Source organism: Terrapene carolina, unplaced genomic scaffold (assembly GCF_002925995.2).
Source record: "Terrapene carolina triunguis isolate 2854851 unplaced genomic scaffold, T_m_triunguis-2.0 Scaffold374, whole genome shotgun sequence".
Classification (NCBI taxonomy): domain Eukaryota; kingdom Metazoa; phylum Chordata; order Testudines; family Emydidae; genus Terrapene; species Terrapene triunguis.
In genome coordinates this window covers 9,787,218-9,813,699 of record NW_020664725.1, presented here as the reverse complement: position 1 = coordinate 9,813,699, position 26,482 = coordinate 9,787,218, and the positions used below count along the sequence as shown (strand labels likewise).

The 26,482-nt window shown below is 47.3% G+C and overlaps 1 protein-coding gene across 4 annotated transcripts in view; it reads left to right on the top strand.

Moving 5' to 3' along the window:
• GRAMD1B (GRAM domain containing 1B) overlaps positions 1 to 26,482 on the top strand; it is a 138,523-nt gene that overhangs the window by 111,103 nt on the left and 938 nt on the right. For 3 of the 4 annotated variants that reach the window (XM_026657976.2, XM_026657973.2, XM_026657977.2), the window contains 15 exons: positions 6,324 to 6,408; positions 7,618 to 7,721; positions 7,893 to 7,988; positions 8,900 to 8,980; positions 11,732 to 11,847; positions 12,439 to 12,595; positions 15,393 to 15,579; positions 15,963 to 16,106; positions 17,038 to 17,156; positions 19,200 to 19,342; positions 20,167 to 20,270; positions 20,726 to 20,929; positions 21,168 to 21,258; positions 24,239 to 24,346; positions 26,024 to 26,276. In XM_026657976.2, coding sequence (XP_026513761.1) covers positions 6,324 to 6,408; positions 7,618 to 7,721; positions 7,893 to 7,988; positions 8,900 to 8,980; positions 11,732 to 11,847; positions 12,439 to 12,595; positions 15,393 to 15,579; positions 15,963 to 16,106; positions 17,038 to 17,156; positions 19,200 to 19,342; positions 20,167 to 20,270; positions 20,726 to 20,929; positions 21,168 to 21,258; positions 24,239 to 24,346; positions 26,024 to 26,234 — 1,950 coding nt within the window. In that variant the 3' untranslated portion in view covers positions 26,235 to 26,276. Of the gene's footprint in view, positions 1 to 6,323; positions 6,409 to 7,617; positions 7,722 to 7,892; positions 7,989 to 8,899; positions 8,981 to 11,731; positions 11,848 to 12,438; positions 12,596 to 15,392; positions 15,580 to 15,962; positions 16,107 to 17,037; positions 17,157 to 19,199; positions 19,343 to 20,166; positions 20,271 to 20,725; positions 20,930 to 21,167; positions 21,259 to 24,238; positions 24,347 to 26,023; positions 26,277 to 26,482 lie in introns of those variants that run through there. The other variant, XM_026657975.2, reaches the window with a different exon arrangement.

Sequence of the window (26,482 nt, the reverse complement as noted above, 5' to 3'; positions counted from 1 at the left end):
CTGCCAAATAACCTTCCCCAGTCACTGGTGAGAAAGGATTAGCGAGAGTAAAGAGATGTCCTTTAAGAGTTAGAGCAAACAGAACTGGCTCCAGGGACCTGCAAGACCCAGGTCCATCCATGGGGCTTTCTATCGACTAATCAGCTCCCTGGGCCAGCCCTACCCCCACTCTCATATCTCCCTATAGAGTTCACCCCCTGCAACTTGCTTTCTCTCTCTCCTGGTGTGTGTTTGCGTTGAATATTCTCCTTCTCTGTTTCTCTCCTTCAGTTCCTCCACCTCTTCTTTTCCGTATAGCTCACCCTAAACCCTCTATGCACATTGGCTTCATGATAAGGGCATCAGGGAGTTCCACCCTGGTTCCAAAAATCATTTACAAGAATTCACCCCTTTCTGCCTACATCATTGAAATGCCTCTAGAAACATTTAAACTTCCTGTAAGACATCTGCTGAAAGCCTCTGACAGCACAGCAGCACAGTTCAGTCCATTTCTCTTTGAGAGCAAAGTCTGGTGCGCAGCTCTAACCGCAGACTAAAATGAGTGGGATGAAGCGCCACCAGAAACTCTGCATTGTTTGCAGTTGTCCACACAAACACTGAGCGCACAGATAAAGGAATTTCCCAACAATGGCGCCAGAGGAGAGCTAGGGCTGTTACCTCTGCTGATCCACACACAGAATTGAACATTCAGCTTCTAGTATCATCTCACTCAAAGCAGCATGCGCTACCCTGTCATCACAAAGCACCGGAAAACCAGAGATGGGATTGTACTTTTCTCTCGGTCTCTACAAAATCATCACCCAGACCCTGTTCAAATTACAAATACGTTCAAGATGGAAGACCAAACTCTGACCAAGGCAGTATTCTGCTTGCTGGGAAGGACTGATTGAAATACAGCATGCAGTCAAGTGCTATAGTTTCATCTACAGTAGCTTTGCTGTGGCATATGCCTCAGTCGTACAATATGCAATAATACATGCAAACTCATATCAGCTCCAGCATCAGGGCCTGATTTGCCAATACCATGCACAAAGCATTTCCGTTTGCACCTAAGCAAAATAGGTGGAAACCCCCCACCCAAACAGAATGGTAGTTTTATACACTCCCTTTGCACAGGGGTGAATGATGGCACAAGATGCAAGATAGTGGAGAATCAGAGCCATGGTGTACTCAAACTGAGAATAAAAAGTAGGAGAGGCATAAGGCCCATTGGAAAGATGAAAAAGAATGATAGTGAAAGCAGTTATATGGAGGAGAGATTGAAACAGAGACTTTTTTTTTTTTTTACAGTACCCTGCTGTCCTGAATACCAAGAGGTACTATACAAGAGAGAGAGATTCAAGCTCTCAGAGTAAAAGATCCCCACCCCCCAAAAAACGTGAGAGAGATAAGCTGTGTATAACTTTGGGAGAAAGGAAAGGGATGGCCGAAACAGCTTCACCATCACGTCAGCCTGAGCTAGTGACTCAGAATCAGACAATGACACAATATGGAGGGATGCACTGCACAAAGCCCCAGTAATAGAGATGAGTAAGCAGTTTGTTTGGTAAACACAAGTTCTCTTTTGCTTGTGAATTGACTGCAGTCAGCTTGAGATTTTTTCTCAAATGTTGCCATTGTTTTAAATGATTCACGGGGTAATTTCTGCAAATAATTCTTGGTCTATCTAGTTCACCAGCAGTTCGTTACAAGTTTTCAGTATTCAAACTTTGACCTGTATCGATTAGTTTTGATTGGGCGTGTATGTCATTGTGATATGGTCTGTTCTCTGATTGGAGGATCTTAGCACAAAGGCAGGTCTACTCTACAAGTGTTTGCTGGCACACCTATGTTACTTGGGTGTGAAGAAGTGTGATCTCTGACCAGTGTAGCTGTGCAGGCCAAAGCCCCTAACGTAGACACAATTATACTAGCAAAACTATGCTTTTGCTGATCGTTTGTTATGCTCGGGGGGAGTAGAAATAAGCTATACTGGCAAAAGCCCAGTTTTGCCCGTATAAACTGTGTCCACACGAGGATCGCTTTGCTGGTGTAATATACTGGTATAGCCATACCAGCAAAGCACTCCTTTTGTTAACCTGGCCTAGAAATCAGGCATTTCCTAATCTAGTGATTGGGAATTCAAAATTTACTTGCCACCAAAATCCCCCAATAATTACTTGAAAATTGCTCAGCATTCCTGCCATTCTCTTTAAAAATGGCTGTATGCTCCTGGCAGGAGACTCCTTCGGTTAGAATATTTGGGGAAAGCCCAAAAGAGGCTGCCAACACCGGCAAATCAAAGACATTGGAACAACTTTTGCAGAATATGTGGCCAAGTTCCTTGCTGGTATTAATGGGGGGCAACAACGGTTTTGCCCTCTTGTGCCAGCAGAGAATTTGGCCCACTTTTGTCATAGGTGTCCATTTCAATCCCAAAACCTGTGCACATCCTTCGTGAAACACCTAGGACCAAGTCCATCCTTGGTGCAGCTCTGAGCAGAGGATTTGTCTCCACTCCCTCTCAATGTCTCTCACGTTCTCCTTCAGTTTTCTATGTAGTACAACCCAGACCATCCCTTGCCAAGCCTCCCTGTCCTCTCCCTCCCTCATTGATTGCTTTGGATTTCCTGCCAGAGGATTTGTGTCTGTGTTTGAACAGCCAAAGCCAGGGAGGTTTCTCCATGTGAAATCCACCCCCTTCCCCAACATCTCGTCTGTCCTTGCCCCCACCATCACCCCTATGGTGTCATTCTGTCCCAGCTCCCTGTGTTTGTGGTAGAGTTAATGTTTACCATGACTACCTCCGCCTGGCTCTTGCTATCACAATGTGCTGCTCCTGCTTTGCAGAGGAGGTGGGTGGATGTGCAAAGAGAAGAGAAACATCAGTTGAAGCTGTTCCAGGTGGTTTTGGAAGTAGTTTCTCAACCAGCTCCATTCATTACAGTGACCAAAGCCCTTACATTGCAGTTGTCTGCAGCACTAGACCCCCATCACAGAGCAAGGTGACTGCATTGTTTGCAGCTGTCACTGTTGAATATAGTAGTGTTGGTTTGTAGAAGGGACCCTCCGTTGTTGTTGGCAGATGGGGTATATTGCTTCCCTCCTGGCTGTGCTGAGAGAGACCAGTCTAGCTTCAGCAATTCCACTTTTGAGTGTCTGGGGTGAGAGAGATTACTAAACCAAACGCACGCTGCTTGCCTGCCTCCCCAGGAATCTCTCTTTTGCATCAGTGAGTCACAGTCCCTGTGCCTGGTATTAAGCCCTATTCTGGTTCCTCTGGCTTTGCCAGAGCTGAGGTTTTCTGGATGTACTTGTACCCAGTCCTTTGAGTCTTTTACTAGATACACTCTGGCCCAGCTCCCACAGAATCAGCATCATCAGTGACCCTGCATTCTGAACAGGAGCTGTGCCATATTACGGAAATCTTCCTGTGCATTTCCTCCTTTCAGCATTTCTGCACTTTAAGGAGGATAGGGGTAGTGAGGGGGGCAGTCACTGTGGATTGCAGAAGAAGGTTAAACCAATCTTCCCTGAAACCCTCAAAGAGTCCAGCTGCCGGAGCTTGAAGGCAATCCTCACCCTACCTTGCAAATGTGGACCTGGTTACTGAATAAAAGGAGGAGCTCCAGTTTTTCAAAGGCATCTTGGGGTAATAGAGCTCCAGACCAGTCCAGTCTCCCCTCATGTTCCTGATTTCATGATAGCTGTGCTCTCCTCCTCACTTCCCCTCCCCCTAAACACAAGCTCTGTCCAACAACTTTCCATTACAGGAAACATCTGTTGGAGGCAGGGCTGAGCCTGGGTTACTGCAGGGCATTGGCTGACAGAGTTACCCAGATCCAGTAACTTAAAGCATGTGCAAGTCATTTCAGTATCTCCCCACCCGCGCAGTCCATGAGAAAAATTAACAAAGACCAAAGCTGCCTTTCAGAGCAGAAAGGAGATGGGAGAGGAGAACCTGAGGCAGGCACTGGAGAAATAAGTTACCGCTTCTTTGATCAGCAGGCTGCATTGGTGAGCTGCATACCAGCGTCCTGAGCAGCCTCAGAAATTGAGGCTAGCTCTGTGATTTACTGCTAACACTGTGGGGTCCTGGAGAGCTGGACTATGTAAGTGACTGCTTGTCCTGAGCAGCCGTGGAAATTGGGACCGTGTCTGTAAGGCACTGCTGCCCCCTTGCAGCCCCGCTTGGACTCTTCCAGCTGAAGGCACTTTTGCAGTGCTCCTTTAAGGGAGACTCCGAGTGGTGACCAGTAAGAGAGAAGCCACAAGAGCGCAAATCGTGCTGACCAATGAGTTCCCCTTATGAGCCATTTTTTCAAAGTCTTTTGGAGAGCGATTCTTCTCTGGAGCTGCAGAGACTGCTGGGGCGGAAGAGCTGAATGTGAGGAGGAGAGAAGCAGGCTGCTGCTGTTGTGTCCTCATTGGCTTTGAATCGGAACCAGTGCAAGTAGCAGTGGGAGCCGGAGAAGGGGAGGGTAGCGGCGAGGTCGAAGGTATCGAGGGGGTGTCATGGATTGCTTGTTGGAGTGTGGCGCGCTCTGGGGCCCCATGCTGGGTCAAGAGAACGAGGCGTTGCTGTGGTACCTGCGGGGGCTGAACAGCTCACCCCAAGAATATGACAGTCCAGGATCAGAAGAAATTCCAGCTGTGAGTGTCTTCATTTATCAGTGTCACAGAAGTTCTGGTGCCACCTCTCTTTGTCACTTAGATCCCACTGCCAAACAGAAGACTCTGGAGACTCCAGTTTTTAAATATGGGAGCCTTCATGGAGAGTCCCAAGCCAAAACTGTGGATCGGAACGTCCCTGATTGCAGGGGAAGGTTCTGATCCAGATCCAAAGTTTACTGCTCAACTCAGTCTCTCTAATGGGCTGAACCAAAACCTCAGTTCTGATTGCACCCCTTCTCCTAGCTCACCTCACCGTGAGCTTTGGAGACATTTGAGTCCAGGCTGGAACTCCTCCGCTGGGCCCACCTCTAGCCCTGAGCCCACATTTGGATGCTCAGACTGGCATATTGGTGAGTAAATTCCCAGTCCGCACATGTCAGTTTCTCTGTCCAATGCAAGACTGGGACATTGTAATGAAGTGCCTATCTTTGGGTCCACAGACTGTCTCTGAAGGGGCTAGATGAAGTGAAGAGCTATTAATGGCTTATTAATCAAACTCGAAGGGGGGTGCAGCTAAATTCTTAGTGAGACAGTTCTCAGGGGAATGAGAGGGACTGATTTTTGCATGATTTTTTTTCTTCACTTCTTCCTGTGCTAAGACTTTTGTAATACACATGGCAAATAATCTCCCTGGCTCCCTCTCGCTCCCCTTCCTCTAGCAGAAGGTGGCTTCTGAATTCCCTGTGCTCTGCCCTCATTCACCTGCCTTTCTGATTTATGGAAAGTGTTGCTCGTCTAGAACAGGGGTGGAAAGGGATTAGACAGATGGGGCTGTACTCCAGGAGAAGGAGAAGGGAGCATTCTGGATTAGAGGAGAGATGTGCTACATTGGCTTTTCTACCTGCCTCCATTCATAGCTCTCAGCAGGCTCTACCGGCAGGGGAGGTTTAGCCGTTCTCAGAAGTCAGCATTGTGTGGTATGGGGGAGGCTGCATTTGGCCAAGATTACCGCTCCTGAGATGGATTCATACTAAAGTTTAGTAAACATGAGAGATGAGCCAGCTCCTGGTCTCGCTGCAGCCAATGGCAAAACCTCCATTGATTGTCTTCATTTGGGCCAGCGTACAGTCCCCGCTTGCAGCCCGCAGCCTCTCCTGTTTCCCACGAGAGTGTCGGCAGTCATGGGTGTGCTGCGGTTCAGCCTTCAAAATGGCAGCTTCCGCTGGGCTAGCTCCAGACTTCAGCATCCATGAGCTCCCACTGCCAGTGTTTCTACCTCATTCCCTGCAGGGGAAGCACCGGATGCTGGGGTTCCTATACCATTCCCTATGCATTGCTTACCTTCTGGAATAGCTGGTGGGGTCCACCACCTCCAGAGCTCCCCTAGCACCCGCTGCTGGGAAAGTCTGCAGTCCATGATTGCTTCCCTGTAGCTATCACTGCTGTGCTATTCCACACTGCCGCCGAGCAGACAGTGGCATAGCCTTTCCACTTGCTGCTCCCACTTCTCTGACAAGTCAGGGTCTCTTTCTCCTTTATTCCTGCCTTCTGCACACTTACTAAACTAAGCCCGCAATCTTCCCCTCGATGTGTCACTGGGATAACATCTCCTGGTCTCCTGCTTTGTAAACTCATCGAATCTCCTCCTTGCACCACCATGCCCTGATGTCCTTGTCTTTCTCTCCCCACCACTCCCAGTCCCTCTTTCACGGTCACTCCGTTATTTGCAGGTGTTGAGTCCGACGTATAAACAGCGTAACGAAGACTTCAGGAAACTCTTCAAACAGCTTCCCGACACCGAGCGCCTCATAGTCGGTAAGGCTGGCTGGGCTCCTCCCTGCCCTTCTGCACCGTGCCCTGCTGGGCTGCGGGCAGACGTTTCGGTAGGAAGCTCAGGGGCAGGTGCATGAGTCCATTTCCTCTAGAAAGAGATCACCCCGAGGCCTTGTCTACACTTGCAGTGGCGTGTAGTGTGTGATTAGCTCCACACCGCAGTGAAAGGCTCTGGCAGGGGTGAGGCCGACTCCCCTGTACTCTACCCACCTAAGCAGTGCCTCACCCTCCGCACAGCTGTTCACACCCATACTAGTGGGATGTGCAGTGTCTGTACTCTGCACACAGCTGTAAGTGTAGAGTGAACAAGCCCGTTGCCTGCCTCCTGTATATGTAGGGCCCGATCCTCAGCTGGTGCAAATGGCCCTTTTTCTGCTGGCGTCACTAGAGTAACACTGATTGGCTCCGGCTCAGGATCTGGCTCCTAATGTCTTTGACCAACTTGGTGAGTCAGGCGAGGGTTAGCTGAGAGCTGGTTTGCAGCTGTTAACTCGTGTTACTTACCACAACAATCCTTGTCCGATGGAGGGGAGAGTTATCTGAGGGAAGGGGAGAAGAAAGGACTGAGTATAAGCAGGCAAGGAGTAGTGTGTGGAGGGGCGGGGGAAAGGAGGGTTAGCACAAAGGCCGCAGCACAGATGGGTAAAGTTTAAGCCACTGAAGAGGCCCAGCTGTGCCAAGTTCCCATCCAGCTCCACGTATGTGTGTCAGGATGGAGGTCCAGAGTTGCCGCCTGGGCCTTTTCCTTGTTTATTTTGGGTTACACATTTTAGCAGTCACACTGCTCCACCTTCTCCACTGTAGCCCCTTCTTCACACCTGCTCTGCGTTCCCCTTCACATGATGTTGCCCATTTCTCCCACCCCCAATTAAGCCACCGTGCTGCAGTGGTTTAACTGCTACCCATCGCACTGCATCCATTCACTTGTACTGTGTGTGAGTGATGATCTGAGAACCACCTGTTATTATCTGAAAGGTGCAAACTCTAAAGAGGGAGAAGAGCTGCTCGGGATGGTTCAGCCGGGCAGAGCTATGAATAATGACACTGAACAGTGGAAAGGAAAATACAGCCATTTTTCCTGGCTCAGCTCTGTGACTTGTTTTGGCATAGCTGTGGTTCTGTCTGGCCTGCCAGCCCAAGCAATATGCTAGTGGTGCTGCTCCCTGCTTATCTTCTGGTGTCTATCCACAGATTACTCATGTGCGCTTCAAAGAGACATTCTCCTGCAGGGCCGCCTCTACCTCTCCGAAAACTGGATCTGCTTCTACAGCAACATCTTCCGCTGGGAAACACTGGTAAAGACCCTCTTACTTCTCCATCAGGGTTGTGCTTTCCAGGGGTGTCAGCACTTTCTTGCCCATCTCAAAAGCATTCTGGGCATGCTGTGACTTCTTCGTTAACTCACCTCTTTATCCCCTTTCTCTCTCTCTCATCCCTTTTCCCTTGTGCCATGGCCCTGACCATAGCTGACAGTCCGTTTGAAGGATATCTGCTCCATGACCAAGGAAAAAACTGCACGGCTCATTCCTAACGCCATCCAAGTTTGCACTGACACTGAAAAGGTACGTCCCAGAACCCTCCACTCCTGGCCAATCTGCACAAGATGAGTGCTGAGCTAGTCTGGTGCTGGGGTGGTATAAATACCTAACGTGGGATCAGCGCTGATGTTGGCATTGGGTAGATGCAGTGTTCACAAAGAACACCTCCAAGTGGAGCTTTGGGGACATGAGGGTAATGTAGGGACAGCATCCAGACCCTGAGATAAGGCTGGCTGATCTAAGGACAGCGAATGGATTGTTGTGTGGGGAAAGGGTTATGCAAGGATGGCATTAGGGAAGGGGACTGGGAAATCATGGCTCCTGGGTTCTAATCACTGCCACTTGGCCAAATCACTTTCCCTCTCTGAGCCGCAGATTTCCCATCTCTAAAATGGGGATATTAATATTTACCTCCCAGGGGTGTTGAGGGACCTAATTGAAAGCAATTTGTGATCCTCAGCTAGAAATAAATAAATGTGAAGTGTTGAGATGTGGTGTTGGGGAAGGGAGATATAGGGATGTAACACACATCCCCATGTGGATTTCAAATATGAAACTGCATTCGTTTGGTGCCTCGGGGAGAGGGGTGATGTGCAGAGAGTCAGCGTAGCCCAGCATGGGGTTGGGTTTAAAGCAGGGATACTGCATACAGCATGTGGAGCAGGTAGACGTTCTCACCCAAGGCACTGGTGATACAACCCCCGGCACGTGAATTCTTGACTCATAGTGTAGGTTTCTGAGTTAATGGCTACTTATCATGTCCTCAAACATGCTCCCTTGGGTAAGTGACGCTCAGATCCCCCCTTTGCTCAGTAGTTGAACAGTTCTTTCAGTAAGCTCGTCGATTCTCCATGTGTTCTGCTCATGAAGGCTGAGATCGGGTTCCTCTGTCTTTCGCTGGCACTCATTTTTTCTCTCTGTCTCTGCCCTTTCAGCACTTTTTCACTTCCTTCGGTGCCCGAGATAGGACGTACATGATGATGTTCAGACTCTGGCAGAATGCTCTCCTCGAAAAGGTACGGAGACTTTCCTGCGTGCATGTAGCAGTGCTCCCTGCTGCTTGGCTGGGGCAGTCTGCTAGCAGGATGTGTGCTGCCCCAGATCAGACCCATGCAGCAATCCACAATGCTTGTGGCTAATCCATATACATGAACTTGTAGGTACAGTAAATGCACATCTGTGCAAGCAAATCAGGTGCAAGCAAGTGCATTTACCCCTGTTCCTCACAGAATTACTTCTATGCAGAGGCATATCGGCACACAAATTAAAGCTCCTCTGTTGAAAATGTGTCCCACCTCTTTTACAACTGCTGGAGTATGAATACATGTGTGGTCCAGCAATAGTTTTCATAAGGCCCTCATTTAAAATGAACTGCCCCCCTCCCCACCCCAAAAAAATAGTCCCAGGGTGTAGCAGAAATCTCTGACCACATAGGCAAAGGGCTTAACAGGCACACAGTGCAGGAGGGAGAGTCAAGGATGGGACGGAGACAGATCATGAGTCTACGACATCCCAGCGCGTGTGGGAGCAATGGAGAAAGATGCAAGACGCATAGGGTAACACTGGAAGAGTATGTTTCCAAAACGTGCCAGTATATCCCACTTATTCTGCAGCAGCTGGAGTCCCGAATGTATCTGGTTTGACTTGCAGATTCCATCCTGTACCAGTATGTCCATCCTCGTTACAGGAGTGAGAGTCCAGGATGGAACAGATAGGGCTATCAGCATGTGGAGGTGTGCTCAGCAATGCCATAGGAGTGTGAGCTCACAACATACTAGAAATGTTGACTAAAACAGGCCTTGATTTCAGGACAAGGCAGTGTTAATATGCAGCAGGATAAACTTCTCTCTGCGATACATTGGTGTATCACCAGTGTAACATTGTGAATGAAACAGCCTTATTTAAATTCATATAGAAAGTCTGTGTCCTTAGTTCGAGGCTTGAAACAAACAGGAACTGAGATTTGGAGCGGTGAAGACAGGAAATACTTTAAGCTCTCTTTCCCCGAACTCAGGGCCCAAGGCTGGTAGGGGGGAGGGAGAAAGAAGAAAGAAATCCAGCCAGGTGCCCTTGATAAAGCATATGAATTTAATAGACTGCAGATGGGCAGAGGATGAAATGGAATTAGATTTCCCTATGGTAAATCTGTTTCCCATTTGAGCCTTGCCATCATTTTGACGATTACTGTGACATGGTTAAATCATTGTAACCTTGATTAAGATTTTCCTGCCTTGTCACAGACAGGAACAACTGGGAAAAATTCAAACCAACAAACTCCAGAAAGGTTCACGGGATTTCTTTTTTTTTAATTAGTGAGAAATCCTTCTTGCTTGTCATTTTATTTCCTGTTGGAAACAAACCATCCCTTTATTGTCCCCCAAAACCCTTTGCATCACAAGTTCTGCTGCCTCTTCCCTGCATAGTTGGAAGATGTAGTCACGTTCTGATCAGCTGATTTTGATCCCCAAAGGGCTAGGCTTTGAAGATTGAGCTTCCCGGTAATTTTGTTTCTCTTTCTAACTAGTGCCGTGTATGGTCTTTTCACAGTAACGCCACGAGTCCATCTCTTCACAGTAACGCTAGTCTTCTCAGTTTAAAGCCCCAGGGGAAAATATCTCTGTCTCCTCGAAGCCACTTCCGGTTTTTGTTTTGTTTTGTTTAATGGCTTTACCTGTAGCAGCAAAATGTGGGCAGCCTCCATTTAAAAAAAAAAAAATGAAACAAACTTGTCAGAAAACCCAGAGGTCCTTTGTATCACGTCAGTGTGAGGCACATAAATGGGAGGAGCAGTGGCAGCGCAAGAGGGTAAAAACACACATAAAGGAGAGAACTACCATGGAACAGAACTACCATGGCTGATGATATTTATACAGCACGATGGAGATATTCAGGGAAATTTGTAAGCAGGTCTCCTTCTCCTAGCTGCTCCAGGGCTATCCTCATCCTGGTGCTTCCTCTCCTCTTTCCCAGGCATCTGAAGAGCCATGAGGCTGTTGTATAGGAAATCAAGGGGGGTCACCCAGAGCTGTCTAGGACAGAACTTGAGCAGACAGCAAAAGCTTGCATGGTAATGGTGTGGCAACTATAATCTCTAATCCAGGACAATTTCTCTATGTGGGAATATGTATGCCCACAGTCTCTGCTCACCCTTTGAGCTTTGTGGCAGGCTCATTGTAGCAAACAATCTCCCAGCATCAATGAGGTTCATTGCCAGGAATAGACTGTCACAAGCTTTTGGCCCTGAGAGAGAAGACGCTAGGCCACTGCGAGCTAGATTACTGAACTCTCACGTCAGGAAATTAGCCCTCCTCTGAAAATGAAAGAAATGGCTTTAAATCGGTAAATATAGAGAGAAAGAGAGAGCTCAGCAGCTTTCTAGGAAACTGTAACACCCAACAACAGTTCCCTGCCTTAGGGCACGGGCAGAAACTTCCACTAGTTCCCCTAGGGCTGAGACCCCCATAGGCCTGACCTGTATCCCAGCATGTTTATGCCAGGCTTTTCCTGGGCTCTGGCATTCACTGGGCGGGAGTGTTACCTAATGGTGGGAGAAGAGGAATAAGTATCAGGTGTCCTTGGTTCTATTCACAGCTGTGACACCTTGGGTGAGTCAAACATGGGTGTTGTGAGGATGAGTCAGTCATTGTTAGGGTGGCACACTGAAGGTGTGAAGGGTTGTGTAAGTGCTAAGCGAGATGAATTAATTAGTGTCTGGGATTCTTAGATGGAAGGGTGCATGGTCTTATCCTTTCCCCCCTCCCCCGTAGCCCCTGTGTCCAAAGGAGCTCTGGCACTTCGTCCACCAATGTTACGGGAATGAACTGGGGCTGACGAGCGATGATGAAGACTACGTGCCTCCTGATGATGATTTCAACACTATGGGGTGAGTAAGTGAAACTAGCTCGTGATGAAGAATTGTGAATGCTGGTGATGCCCTCAGGAAATTAGGGCCCCGATCCCTTGCACGCCTCCAACTACCATTGAACTCAGCTTGCAAGGAATTGTGGGATCAGGCTGGAGGTCTGGACTGAGAACCTGATGCTTCAGATGCTTATCATGCACCATACCCTTTTACCTGTACCAGTACCACAGGTGTCAATGGACCTTCAGCACTGAAAGTACAGTGCCCTGCTATTTGAGTTAAAGGAGGAGTAGCTCTGTTCGCTAGTAGCAGGCTGTTACACTGACTGGAGCCAACCACTGCAGTGAGGACATGCTGTTGCACACGAGCCAATGCATTATCCTGACAGAAGATATCAAAACCTCTTTATAATTTGTATAAGCACCTGAAACTTTGGGGGCTGGAACCATGTTGGGAAAAGGCTGTTCCCACAAGATTCCCAGTCATTTCTGCTTCCGCTCAGGCTGGAAATACCATGAGAACATCCTTATTCCAACGTTTCCCATCTCCAGTCCCGGCCAGAGCTAGGGAAATACAGAAATAAAGACTGGCTTGTTCTCTCTGGATTTACAGCTACTGCGAGGAGATCCCTGTAGAAGAAAATGAAGTGAATGACAGCTCCTCCAAGAGCAGCATGGAGGCCAAACCTGAAGCTAGTCCTCTGCTGCCCAAGAAGTCCATCACCGCCAGCACGTTGACGTCCACAGGGAGCAGTGAAGCGCCAACTTCAGTATGTGTCTCCTTCCCCTACCCCATCCCAAATCTGATTGCAGACCAGAGGCCAGGAGCGTACAAATAAACTGAAGGAAAGACAGGCTGTGACTTAGAGAAGAGATTCAGGTCGATAACTTAGCAGCCTGCAGAAGTTATGTGTAATCTCTTGGGGATACTGTTGTCTCTTTATTTATTTATTTAGACCTATACACACGCCCTTTAAACAGGAGTTTCTGATCCTCCTCCTCTTGACAGTTCTTAAATAAACCGTGCTGTAACAGGCTGCTCCTGTAGTCCCTCTTCCAATGCAACCAAAAATAACCCACCCCTCACAAGTGTTGCTACGATCTCCCATCGCGACCCTCCACAAGGAAAAAAAAAGAAGAGGGACCTGCAGCCTGCCCTGAAAGTCATTAACCATGCCTGATATATGGTGGCAATGAAAGCATTTTGGCATCTGTGGTCTCAGATTAAAGGAAACTGATTTTTCAAGATAGATTCGGGTTGTTGGTTCCCCCCCTAAAATCTGTTTCCACTCATGGCGTCACTCCAAGGCAGAGTTAAGGTGACTGAGGTGGCCTCACTGCACGTTTCCATACCTTGACAAGGTTGGATTGTGTTGGAGTTTAATCTCAACTCTGAATTTCCTGGGTTTGTAATGCTTGTTTGAGGATAACTGGAACTTGGATGTGATATATTTTTATATCCTTATGTATGTGCTCAACCTTAACTGAAATATAAAAAGATCTTTGGGAATACATGGGAATGCACACAGAGCGTTAGCCTGATTTCCAGAGGTGTTGAGCAGCCCCAGCTGCTGTTGAAGTCAAGGGCAGGTGTTAAGTCCTGGAAAAATTGGTCCCTGTGTGTATTAAAAATAAATATATCAATTAGGGCTGTTGATTAATCGCAGTTAACTCACGCGATTAACTCAAAACATTAATCGTGATTAATCGCAGTTTTAATCGCACTGTTAAACAATAGAATACAAATTGTAATTTATTAAATATTTTGGATGTTTTTCTATATTTTCATATATTATATTGTATTCTGTGTTATAATTGAAATCAAAATGCATATTATTTTTTATTACAAATATTTGCACGGTAAAAATGATAACAAAAGAAATAGTATTTTTCAATTCACCGCATACAAGTACTGTAGTGCAATCTTTGTCATGAAAGAGCAACTTACAAATGTAGATGTTTTTGTTTGTTTACATTTGCAGGAGATAATACTGCCCTCTTCTTATTTACAGTGTCAGCAGAAAGTGAGAACAGGCATTTGTAGCTGGTATTGCAAGGTATTTACGTGCCAGATATGCTAAACATTCGTATGCCCCTTCATGCTTTGGCCATCATTCCAGAGAACATGCTTCCGTGCTGATGACACTCGTTAAAAAAATGATGCGTTAATTAACTTTGTGACTGAACTCCTTGGGGGAGAATTGTATGTCCCCTTCTCTGTTTTACCCGCATTCTGTCATATATTTCATGTTATAGCAGTCTCGGATGATGACCCAGCATATGTTGGTCATTTTAAGAACACTTTCACTGCAGATTTCACAAAACTGATTTTTTCACAAAAATCACTTTTTTCACAAAAAAGATACCAATGTGAGATTTCTAAGAATAGATACAGCACTTGACCCAAGGTTTAAGAATCTGAAGTGCCTTCCAAAATCTGAGAGGGACGAAGTGTGGAGCATGCTTTCAGAAGTCTTAAAAGAGCAATACTCCGATGCGGAAACTACAGAACCCGAACCTCTAAAAAAGAAAATCAACCTTCTGCTGGTGGCATCTGACTCTCATAATGAAAATGAACATGCCTCAGTCTGCACTGATTTGGATCGTTATCAAACAGAACCGGTCATCAGCATGGACGCATGTCCCCTGGAATGGTGATTGAAGCATGAAGGGACATATGAATCTTTAGCGCATCTGGCACGTAAATATCTTGCGACGCCAGCTACAACAGTGCAATGAGACTGCCTGGTCTCACTTTCAGGTGACATTGTAAACAAGAAGCAGGAAGCAGTATCTCCTGCAAATGTAAAACTTGTTTGTCCGATTGATTGGCTGAGCAAGAAGTAGGACTGAGGGGACTTGCAGGCTCTAAAATTTTACATTATTTTATTTTTGAATGCAGTTTTTTTTTTAACATAATTCTACATTCATAAGTTCAACTTTCATGATAAAGAGATTGCACTACGGTACATGTATTAGGTGAATTGAAAAATACTATTTCTTTTGGCTTTTTTACAGTGCAAATACTTGTAATCAAAAATAAATATAAAGTGAGCACAGTACACTTTTTATTCTGTGTTGTAATTGAAATCAATATATTTGAAAATGTAGAAAACATCCAAAAATATTTAAATAAATGGTATTCTATTATTGTTTAACAGCACGATTAATTGCGATTAATTTTTTTAATTGCTTGACAGCCCTAACGTGAATCTTCCCCACCCCATCAGATGTCACTTAGGGCAGAAGGATGGCTCCCCATCCTTGTCTATCATGCTGTTTGCAGGAACGGCTACCTTGTTGTGCTTCTATAATTTAACCTTTTTTATGAGGATGGGTGGTTGGCCCGTTGCTCAGCCCCAACCTGGAGGACTGCTTGTCCTTTGGGCTCTAGTCTTTGACCTGTAGGGGGTGTGTGTGTGTGTGTGTGTGTGTGTGTGAATGTGTCAGAGAAAGAGCTATGCCAGTGGGAATTTTAACTGATGGGGGCGTGTGTGTCAAAATCGTATCACCTAGCTCTCTGTGGTGTCATCCTGATCACCTTTCTTGCACTCTGCCCCGTCCCAGTTTGACGGGATGCTTCTGGAGGAGGAGGATTTGATGGAGAGTCCCCTTGAGAAGGAACTCACCCTTGAAAACATCATTGGAGACAAGATCGAGATCATCGCCCCAGTGAACTCCCCTTCCCTGGACTTCAACGACAACGAGGACATTCCAACGGAGCTCAGCGACTCGTCGGAGACCCATGATGAAGGTGGGCAGTGATGGCGGGTATGGCTGTCCTGTGGTGTCCCAGGATGCCCTGGTGCTATCTTTCCCAATTGGAGGTATTGTGGGGATACTGTGCTACCCTCCTTTACTGGATCCTCGAGGTCTTCAGCAACTCAGCATCATGGGCCAGATGAAAGGGAAACAATGAAATAACTCCATGGGGTGAATTACACTACTAATATTACAGTCATTGCCCTGGGGGCATTAAAAGAAAGGGAACCAGCTGTGTCTCCTTTGGGCTCTTCTCCTTTCCCAGACTGTAAATGGTACAGTCCTGGCACTGCAAAAGGGGAGCCTTTGAGCCTGGTGCAGCGTCCTTTGGCCTGGAGGCCAGCAGCACTCTCACCTCTCTCTGTCTTCCTGCAGGGGAAGTTCAGGCCTTTTACGAGGATCTGAATGGCCGGCAGTACATGAATGAGGTGTTCAGTTTCAGCGTGGACAAACTGTATGACCTGCTTTTCACTGACTCCCAGTTCCAGAGGGATTTCATGGAACAGCGTCGGTTCTCCGGTGAGCCATGCCCCATCCTAGCACATGCCCCATGCCCAGCAGCTGATTCAGGCAGCGTTCTCTGAGCACGAGGTGCTAAGGGCAATGCAGAAGGGGGCCTCTGCATGCTGGTTTGGAGTGCGCGGCTTAGAGGCACAACTTAGTGTAATGCTGTTGCTGCCACAAGTGGAGGGTGAGGCTGGCTGGGCTGGGGGTACCAGAGGGAGTCCTGAAGTCTTTGGAAGTTCCAGGCCCCATTTAAGCTCAGCCCACCCTTGATCACACACCCAACTCCAGGCACCAGGTTCCCAGTAGAAAGCATCTCTGGCTTTGCATGCAAATCCCAGCACATCACAGAGCGGCACAGTCTGTAGCCCAGGCAGAGAGTGATTCTTGGTGTAGTACAGTCCATGTTTTTACTGTAGCTCTAACATCGTCTTGTGGGAAGACAGAGAGACCCCCTGACCCTATCCCTGATGCTGGACAAGGGGAGAAAAACCAGACCTTGGAATTCCTCAGGCATTTCTAAAGCTAAAGCAATGCTACAATGAGCCTCTTTCTACATGTTTTCTGCCTCTCCCCCAACTGGCAGCCTCACAGGACTTGAAAAGTGTGGTGGTTGGAAAGGTCAATACAAAACTCTTTATTAAAAAAAATAGAAAGACGAAGTGAATGTGAGCACTGTCGGAGGATAATGGATTGACAGCCCTGGAGAATGATGTCCTGGTGTATCTGTGGGACAGTCAGCAGCTTCCCCAGCCCCTCCACACCAGTGTGCCTCTGTCCTTGGGGAGACCATGGCTAGGGGAGGGAGAGGTTTTCAGTCTCAAGCCTGCCAATGAGGGGAGCAATGAGGGCCAATTCTGTTGGGCCTGGATGTATGGATAGCTTCCCACTGAGTTAACCCCTCTGTCAAGTCAAGATTCTAACTCGGTGGCCTTTCCTTTCCCAGAGATTATCTTTCATCCATGGAAGAAGGAAGAAAATGGCAATCAGAGCAGAGCAATCCTGTACACGATCACCCTCACCAACCCTCTCGCCCCGAAAACTGCTACTGTCACTGAGACTCAGGTATGTGGAAGCAGAATAGGAAGGTGCCAGACAGAGACTGATCAGAGACTTATTTTAATACCCTGGGCGCTGGGATGTGCGTGCTCTCTCTCTCTCTTTCCTCCCTGCCTGGCTTCCTCTGTTATTAATTTGCCACTCATTATCGTTGCAAATTCTAATGGCTAAGTTGTGCTACAGGGAAGTGACTGGGAATTTCCAGGTGAAGGGAAATCTGTTCCCAGAACAAACAGCCTAATTAAACAGCAAAGCCGCTGTCTGCACCAGTGGTTCCCGAGGTACAGCCTGTGGGACATTTGCTGGTGGTCAGTAGGGAGCAGGTGGGTCACATGGTGGTAGCTCCTCCTCTTTCCAACTGCCTGTGTAGGAGTCCAGGCTCTTTATTGCATAGAAGTGCTCAGAGCCAGAGGCCTGTAAAAGCAGCTGGAAACACAGAAGAGGAGCCAGTCTGGCTGTCTTTACTTAGTAGCTGCATAGGAGGAAGCAGTAGCTCTGCCTTGAGACCAGAGCCTGCAGTGGCACTGGAGTTGCCAGCCACAGCCCAGGAGAGGAGTATCCAGGCAAGCCAGGGAGAAAGTAAGGAGGCAGTCAGGAAGAATGCTCTGGGGAGCAGGGGGAGAAGACGACAGTGTGTCTGAACAACTTGTCTGGGGGAGCAGAAGAGATGGGAACCCAAGGTGAAGAAAAGGACCATGCAACAGGGAAGCATATGCAGGATGGAAGGAGAAGGGAGCCAGCCAGGTAGCAGAGGCTCATGTGTGAGAAGGCAGAGTGGGGGGAGAGAGGCACAGACCAGAGTGGGGAAAAGGGGAGATGAAATGAAGAGAAGAAGAAGCCCAGTGCAAATAATTTTATTCCCAAGGGGACAAAGCACTTGTCACGCTACAGAGAATCTGACACTGCTTGATCCTTCCTTCCTGCTGTTGTCCTGTGTAAGCAAATGCTACAGCTCCTACAGAGGTGTTATCCTGGTGGAGGAGGACATGGCCTGCATTATCATGATGGGAGGGGAGGGGTACATGAGACACCGTGGATGTGTCTTCCCAGCAGAGTTAACTCCTCTTGAGTTAGCTTTGTTTGAGTGAGAGTGGCCCCACTGCAAAATAACACCTGAGTTGCACAGAGTAATTGCTTTGGCAGCTAATGTGTTCTGCTCACTTATCTGTAACCTGTATCTCCTCTCCTCCGAGGGGACAACTTGAGTTAAAAGCATCTCCACACTTGAGTTAAGGGTTTCTGTTGTGCGGATGGGACTCAAGTTAGGGGCAACACTCAAATTATAGTATAACTTGAATTACCTTTGCGGCGAAGACCAGCCTTATGAAATCTCTGGAGACTCCCCTGTCTGTACAGTCTCCGGCTTGTTAAAGTGACGCGGTTACCTTGTAAAGTAAATGGACTAGATTGTCCATTGTCCTGCACCTTGTGTAGCCATTGCCACCAGTGCAAAGCCTTTGTGAAATGCTACCAAACCCAGAATGGTAATGATTTACACTCATTTTGCACTGGTGTAAATAATTTTGCAGTGTACATGGCAATAGAGAATTGGGCCCATTGACTGCAGTAATTGATTATTCTATCCAGTAAGGCAATGCTACTTAGCCTTCAGGCCAAGAAACAGATATTTATGTTGTTCACAAATATTTGCAAAATTCTTCCCTCTGTACAATATAAAGAGCCAGAGATCAGTTTATTGGGGAACGTTAGCATTGGTCAGTTACATAAGTCGGTTGGGGTATTGTTTCTGATGGGATTAGGTATGTAACTAACCCAAACTGCTTGAGTTTGGAACATTCTAATCAAATTTCCAATTTCAGATTTGCCATAGGGAAATACTTGAGCTTAAATTTTGGTTTTTTTTTAATGAATATTCACACCAGGAAAACTCAGCTGCTAACGGAAAACTTAACACAAACGGGTCACGTAGGTGGCTCTTACTTCTGCATGAGATGTTTTGCACGATTGCAGTGAAGAGCCATGCTCTGTCCTGGCCTCGCTCTGACCAGACTAACCACTTCCCTGTGCTCTCCTCTCCGCTTTGCGCAGACAATGTACAAAGCCAGCCAAGAAAGCGAGTGCTACGTGATAGACGCAGAGGTGCTAACTCACGACGTCCCCTACCATGATTATTTCTACACCATTAACCGCTACACGTTGACTCGTGTCGCCAGAAACAAAAGCCGACTCAGGTACAGTACTCGGAGGGACTGTGGATTTGTTGATGATGAAAAATACTCATCCACCGGCCTCTCTAGAGCACCTTTCCTCCCAGGATCTCAAGGCACTTTACAAATAACAAAGGTTGAACTCCTGCCCTCTGCTTTACAAGGGAAGGGTGGAGAGACTGCAAGAAGCCTGTCTTTGCCCCCCATACCTTACCCCTTGCAAGCAGAACCTCCCCATAGCTCTTGAGAGTGGTAGGAGAGGTGGCTACTTAATCCCCTGGCCCTTGAGCAGACAGTATAGTTGGTGCAAAGGAAGTGTGGGTTAGGGTTGGGAGGTGGCCGAGAGCCAGAGAACCTCTCTTTGAATAAATGGTTCATAGGGACAGCTGCTATGTACTATCCATTGAATCTTGTGGGCAATGGGAGGCGCCGACAGAGAGCACAGGGCTGTGAGAGATTCATAGGGCAAGTGAGGAAGCAGAGCTACCAGCAGGTTAGTACTGGGTAAAATTCTGCAGCCTTGGAGGTTTGGGCTGGGCTTGGATCAGCGCCCGAGTGTTTGGCTGCATATCCAGTACACGTCCAGATTTGCTGGGGGGATTTTGAAACTGGGTGAAAAGAACTACCACAAGGAGAGGCTTTCAGGAATGGGCCACGGGCAGCATTTTGGCGCTTCAGGCCCCAGCCATAGCCACCATCGAAATCATGAGAGGGAGAAATAACGCGTGCTTTGTTGCTTTAGCAAAGGTTTGTAGGTCGTGGAGTCACCTGTCCCCACTGCATCCAGGGGGCAAAGATTAGGAGGTGACAGCTCAGGGGTAACTGGGTTTGTTCTTTTCTTCCCTCAGGGTTTCTACAGAGCTACGTTACAGGAAGCAGCCGTGGGGGCTTGTGAAATCCTTCATCGAGAAAAACTTCTGGAGTGGCCTAGAAGATTATTTCCGTCATTTAGGTGAGAGCTGCAGTAGTTCACCTGTTCCACCATTACCAAGGGGCCATGGTGTGTTGATATCAGGGTGTGTGCACATGCATTCCTGCAGGCAGTCTGGTGGTGTGGGATCCAATAGCGGACTAGCAAGGGTCGGCTACCATGGTTGGGTTTTAGACAGAGCTGGATGATGTTATTACTTCACATTTAGCGCTGCCCATTAACATGTGTGGGTCGTGAGATCTCAATGCTTTAGCATGAACACAAGGTGGTCAGCACCAGACATTCGGCCAGGTGCATTATGGATATGCCTGCTTTCATCTTCTGAAGCTGCCAGTGCTGGGCCCAACTTTGGCCCAGAGGGTGGCATTGGGCGGAAACTGTTGTTATGGTCCCAAGCCTCTATGAAAGTGATCTTGTATAGAGTGACCCTCAGTTATTTTCCCTTGATATTAAACACGTTGCCTGACTCACTGCAGAGAGCGAACTGACCAAAACCGAGAGCATGTACCTAGCGGAGATCCACAGACAATCCCCCAAAGAGAAGATGAGCAAGCAATCCACATTGCGCCGAAGGAAACGGCCCCACGCCCACCTGCGGGTGCCACACCTGGAGGAGGTGCTGAGTCCTGTCACCACCCCCACAGATGAGGAGGTTGTGCATCGCATCAAGCACGTGGCAGGTATGGAATTGCCAGTTGGGAGCTGGGCTCTTCGGGGATGGTGATAGGGTGGGGCCGGGCCCCTCTGGGGGCCAGGGGTGGAGTGGGACCGGGGCCTAGACCCCTCTTAGAGGTAGGGGTGCAGTGGATTTCAGCCTGGGGGGTGATTGTTGGAGTGGGATTTGGGAGTGTGGAGAGGATAGGAATTGAGCTCTTCCTAGGACATAACTTAAATGCATGACAAAATGCTTCCCCTCAGGTTCCACGCAGACGCGGCATGTCCCTGAGGACAGTCCCAGTGGCTTCCATCTGCAGAGCGTCTCCAAGCTGCTGGTCGTTATCAGCTGTGTGTGAGTGACTCCTTACGCCCTCCTGGCTTGCTCAGTCTCTCTCCTTGGGTCTCCTGTCTCCATGGGGAAGGGAGTGGGTTGGATAAAGAAAGAACTGGATAGGAGTCTGAGTCACCATGTTGAGATGTGGATCCTCTCCAGCAGAAGCTGCCCCAAAAGCAAAAATCAAATAAATTAACCTTTTAAAAAAACACCTCATAAATGTTCCATATAGTTGAATTCTAGCTCTGGTCAAAGGTTTGGGTCAGCTCCTGCTGGAGATGATCCACATCTCAACGTTGTGACTCAGACTCCTATCCGGTTCTTTCTTTATCCAACCCACTCCCTTCCCCCCCAGGCCTGACCTTGCCCTCAGCCAGGCAGAACCCTGCATTCCTACACATTCCTAGAAGTCCTAGGAGGTAGCTCAGCTACAGAGTACGCTTTGTTCACCAGAGCGCTGGGGAAAGGGCAGGCTGTGTCGGGAGGGGAAATCTATAGTCGACAGAGGAGAAGGGAGACTAAGCCGATGAGAGGCCAGAGAAACGAATATGAACATGAGACCCCATAAATAATGACTGAAGAGAAAGGATTGTAAATAACAGAAACATTTTTGGAAAGCGAGGAATAAAACAGGTTCTTTTTATTGCATCCGGGGTCTTGGTTTAGACATTTTACAAATTAAGGATTTTGCACAATGCAGAGACTGTAATTTTTTTATTTACCTACTTGATACCACATACAAACAACCTAGCAGTTCCCAGGAAAGTGAAAATGTGGTGCATTTATCATGCAAACTATTATACTGTAGTGCTAATGGTAAAGGTACTATACTACTACTACAACAATGTGTTCACTACATTCGTTTTTATTGTATGTGACCAGTCGGTTTGCTACCTATTTTCCTCTCATCGCATTCCAGAGTGAAACCTTCTTGGCTACTTGCAAATATGTATGTTCCAGAGTTCTGGGTTTTGGAGAAATTCCATATTGGAAGGAAAGCAGCCCATTAGGAAGAGATTTCTAAGAAATCTTAGAATTATAAACAGATTTCTTAGAAGAGAAAAAGTGGGGGGAGGGATTGGTGAGAACTGGGTGTGCCTGTACAATGGTTATAGCAGGCTATTAGAAATCAGGACTGCTGGGTTTTCGTCCTGTCTCTGCCACTTACTTTGGAATGGCTACCATGGTGGTGGGCTTATTAGAAATGCACAGATGATCCAAACAAGCTTGGTCCAGTGACAAGACCTCTTTTGGTCTCCATTTACCCACCTATAAAATGGGAGTCCCAATGCTTACCTGCCACTTAGGCTGTTGGGAGGTTAATGCACTCATGTGTAAATGACTTTTGGAGGAAAGACACTGTACAGGTGCCTGACAAAGCATTAATGATTTACTGTGACCTGCACAGAGAGGAAAATCTTCCCCAGGACTTAGCCTAACTGAAACATGATCCTAATAACAGAGGATCTGCTGAACCAGTTTGAATAAAGTAAGAACAACCCCAATCTTCTGCCCCAAACTCAACCAGCCTTTTCAGAGGTTTGGAAAATTTGAATTTACCATTTGAATTTTACTTTTTAAATTGCTGTGCCTCTTTTTCTGCACTTCCTGGTCCTGGCTGGGATAAGGCTGAAGATGCTTTCTGACAGAGCTGGTACATCTAGCAGCAAGCCAGATACTTCCTGCTGGATGTGCTCAATAACTCTGGCACCGTGGTAGGCATCTTCTGCTAGACGCACATTTGGCAGCGCTGCAGATATCTGCTGTTAGACTGACCTGGTGTATCTGGCAGCATGGCACATGTTTGCTGCTGAACATACCAGTACCTTCTCTACCAAAACACTTTCTGCCGGATGCACCTGGCACACCCAACCATTTAGGTAAGAAAGCACAAAAGATCAATTTAGAATAATCCCTGTTAATAGGCTACCAGACAGCTGTCTGATTGGAATGACTTAGAGGCTACCAATGCATCTGCTTCCAAACTGGTGCACCAGAGATCAAAGCGTTTGTAATATTTTCAGAATACTGTATCTCGCCAATGGCCATTAGCCAGAAAAATGGGGTTGGCCCACTGGTTCTGAAGCTGTGGGGATGTTCACAGACAGCCCCAGACATGGTAATTAAAAGCCTCCCATCTTGGCTGGCATCTTTTATCTGAGCCGCTGATGCATCTAATAGATATAACCACCACAAATGCCAGGTTGTGGCGACCTTATATAAAGTGAGAGCATTGGTTGGCATGCTGTCCCGTCAGGCTCCTCTCACGCAGCTTGGTGCAAATAGAGAAAGAGGTGCTTGCAACTTGAAATGTGAATTTATAATCCGAACAATACCGTGTGCAGGTGCCCCATGTGTAGTGGTCTGCAGGCACCGCTCAACCTCTGCTGTGCTGCTAGGGAAAGAAGAGCATTGTCCTTAGAGAAACACCCACGCAGCTACAGCTTTCTTCCCTTCTCTCTCCTCTCCCTCCTCCACCCTTTCTTTCCTTCCCTTCTGTGTATTATATGTATCCACCAGACGTTCCCCCTCAGTTTCTCCTGTCCCTGTGCTGGTCTGTTTCTAACCTCTAGCTCCTCCATCTTTTCTCTTTCCTGCTCCCATTAGGATTTGTTTCAGGTACTGTCTCTTTTTTACCTCTTTACTCTTGTGTTTTTCACCTGCTTTTCTCCGTATCCGATATAACTCGCGACCCGCTGAGCTGGAATCCTAATCCACCAAACTTGGTCTATACGTTGTCTGAGCTGATCTGTCAGTCTCCCCATTGCTCTGCCCTCAGTTGTGTTCATTTCATGAAGTTCTGTCTGCGTCTCTTTCTCTTTCTCAAGTAAAGCTTCAGGCCCTGATCACCCAGTTCTTATTCAGGCAAAACTGCCACTGCCATCAGCTGACTAAGGCATCCAGGACCCTGGGACCTTTGGGGCATTTTATAGGGAGGGGCTTGAATGATGTATATAGTTGGGGATGTTTCCACCACTGTCTTTTTTCTCCTTCCCAGTCTGGTGCTGTTGGTAATTCTCAATATGATGCTGTTCTACAAACTTTGGATGTTGGAATACACCACCCAGACCCTCACCGCATGGCAGGGCCTGCGGCTACCGGAAAGGTAACTTTGCATTTTATTTATCTTTGCCCCTCACTAACTATTACTTCGTGTAGACACTGGTGGCTTTTCCAAAACTCCACAGCCCAGAGCTGCCCAGTTGCCTCTTTCCCAGCCTTACACACTAAAGGGAAGATAAATTATTTGGATTGGAACAAGCAAGCTGATGCTTACACTGGGGGTGAGAATCAGGCCTTTCCTGCTATAGACTCTGCTAGACGAGCAGTACTCTCCAATGGTTACAGCATGGGGCAGAGAGCCAAGAGTCCCCTGGTGCTTGTTTTTGGCTCTGAAAAGGGAGTGTGGGGTAATGTGTAGAGGGAGTCAGGACTCCTGTGTTCCATTCCTGGCTTTGCTGTTGACTCTGTTGTGTGACCTCAAGCAAGTATCGTCACCTCTCCCCTCTGTGGCTCAGTTTCCCTGTCTATAAAATGCAGTTAACGGTACCTACCTTATCTGGATGCAGGTTGGGCGCTGCGGTGTATAATTAATTGAGTGAGATCTTTGGACCAAGATACCCTGTTTGGGCAGATGGTTAGTAAAGTGTGTGGGGAGAAGAGAGGAAGAGGGGGATAGGAGGAACTATCCACTGGTCTCACTGTGTTCCCCAAAAGTGCCAGAACTTAAGCAACTTAAAATGATCACGGATAAAATTTTCAAAAGAGACTTAGGATCATACGTTCCATTGATTTTGAATGAGACTTCATCTCCTAGGTGCTTTAGACATTTTTGAAAATGGGACAATCTCCTGAGACACGTGGGTGCTTCTAAAAATATAACCCTTTAAAAGGAGATGGTGGGGGCGGTAATATTTTTTAATTGGTCCAACTTCTGTTGGTGAGAGAGACACGCTTTTGAGCTACACAGAGCTCTTCTTCGGGGCTGGGAAAGATACTCAGAGTGTCACAGATAAATACAAGATTGAACAAATAGTTTACCCTAAGTAGTTAGCACGCATTCTAAGGGCCCATTCAAGGTGATGTGACCTGTTAACATCCCTGTAATTATAGGACAAAAAGGGGGGTGAAGGGGTTACAGATTGTTGTAATAAGCCATAAATCCAGTGTCTTTATTAAGACCATGATCTTTAGTGTCTAGCAAAGTTATGAATTTAAGCTCCCAGGTTCGTCTTTTGAAAGTGTTGTGCACGTTTCTTTTGAGGATGTGGACTGATAGATCAGATATAGCGTGATCACGTGGAGAAAAATGTTCACCCACAGGTGATGTGGTGCTTTTGTCTTTTATCGTTTTCCTGTGTGAGTTCATTCGAGAGTGTAGTGATTGTCTGGTTTCACGCACGTAGTTGTTGTTGGATATTTTATATGTATAGCTTGTCTCTCTCACTGACAGAAATTGAGCCAATAAAAGAATTACCTCACCCACCTTTTCTCTCTAATATCCTGGGACTGACACAGCTACAGCACTGCATACATCTGGAAATGTTCATTTCAAAGCATCTTCACTGAAGCTGAGGTTGGGCAGAGGTTTCCAAGGAAGACAATGTGTGGTGGGTGGAAGTTTTATGAATGAAAGAGTGTGGGAGGGTGGGGGGTACGCTCTGGCTTTGAGGTGAATCGTCAATGACATCCTTTTACTCAGCAGCCAGGAACTCCCCTACATCCATCCCACCCCCTTGCTTCTCCAGAGCCAAACCATTTGTGTTTTGTGTGCACCTGGCAGGTTACCCCAGTCTCAGTCAGAATGGGCTCAGTTGCTAGAATCCCAGCAGAAGTATCATGACACAGAGCTGCAGAAGTGGCGTGAGATCATCAAATCCTCCGTGATGCTTCTAGACCAGGTGAGAACAGCATCTCCCAGCCACTTGCCCCAGAAATTCCTATTACATGAGATTGGGTGGAACATTTCTACAACCACCCTGCTGTCTGTCTAGATCCTTACCTGCCCAGGCTGTCTCTAGCGGTCCCCACATGCACAACATGACCCCTTCAGGCCCATCTTCAAACAGGACTAGTGCAAGCAGGTAAGCTTTGACACCTTTAGAGCAATCCTGAATTCTGGAGCTTCTCCTTGACCCAGTACCATAGGCCAGACGGTGGATGTAGCATCAGGTCTGGAATGCTTGGTGTTCACATCCCAGTTTGATCCATTCAACCCTCCACAGTCCCGTGGTAAAATAGA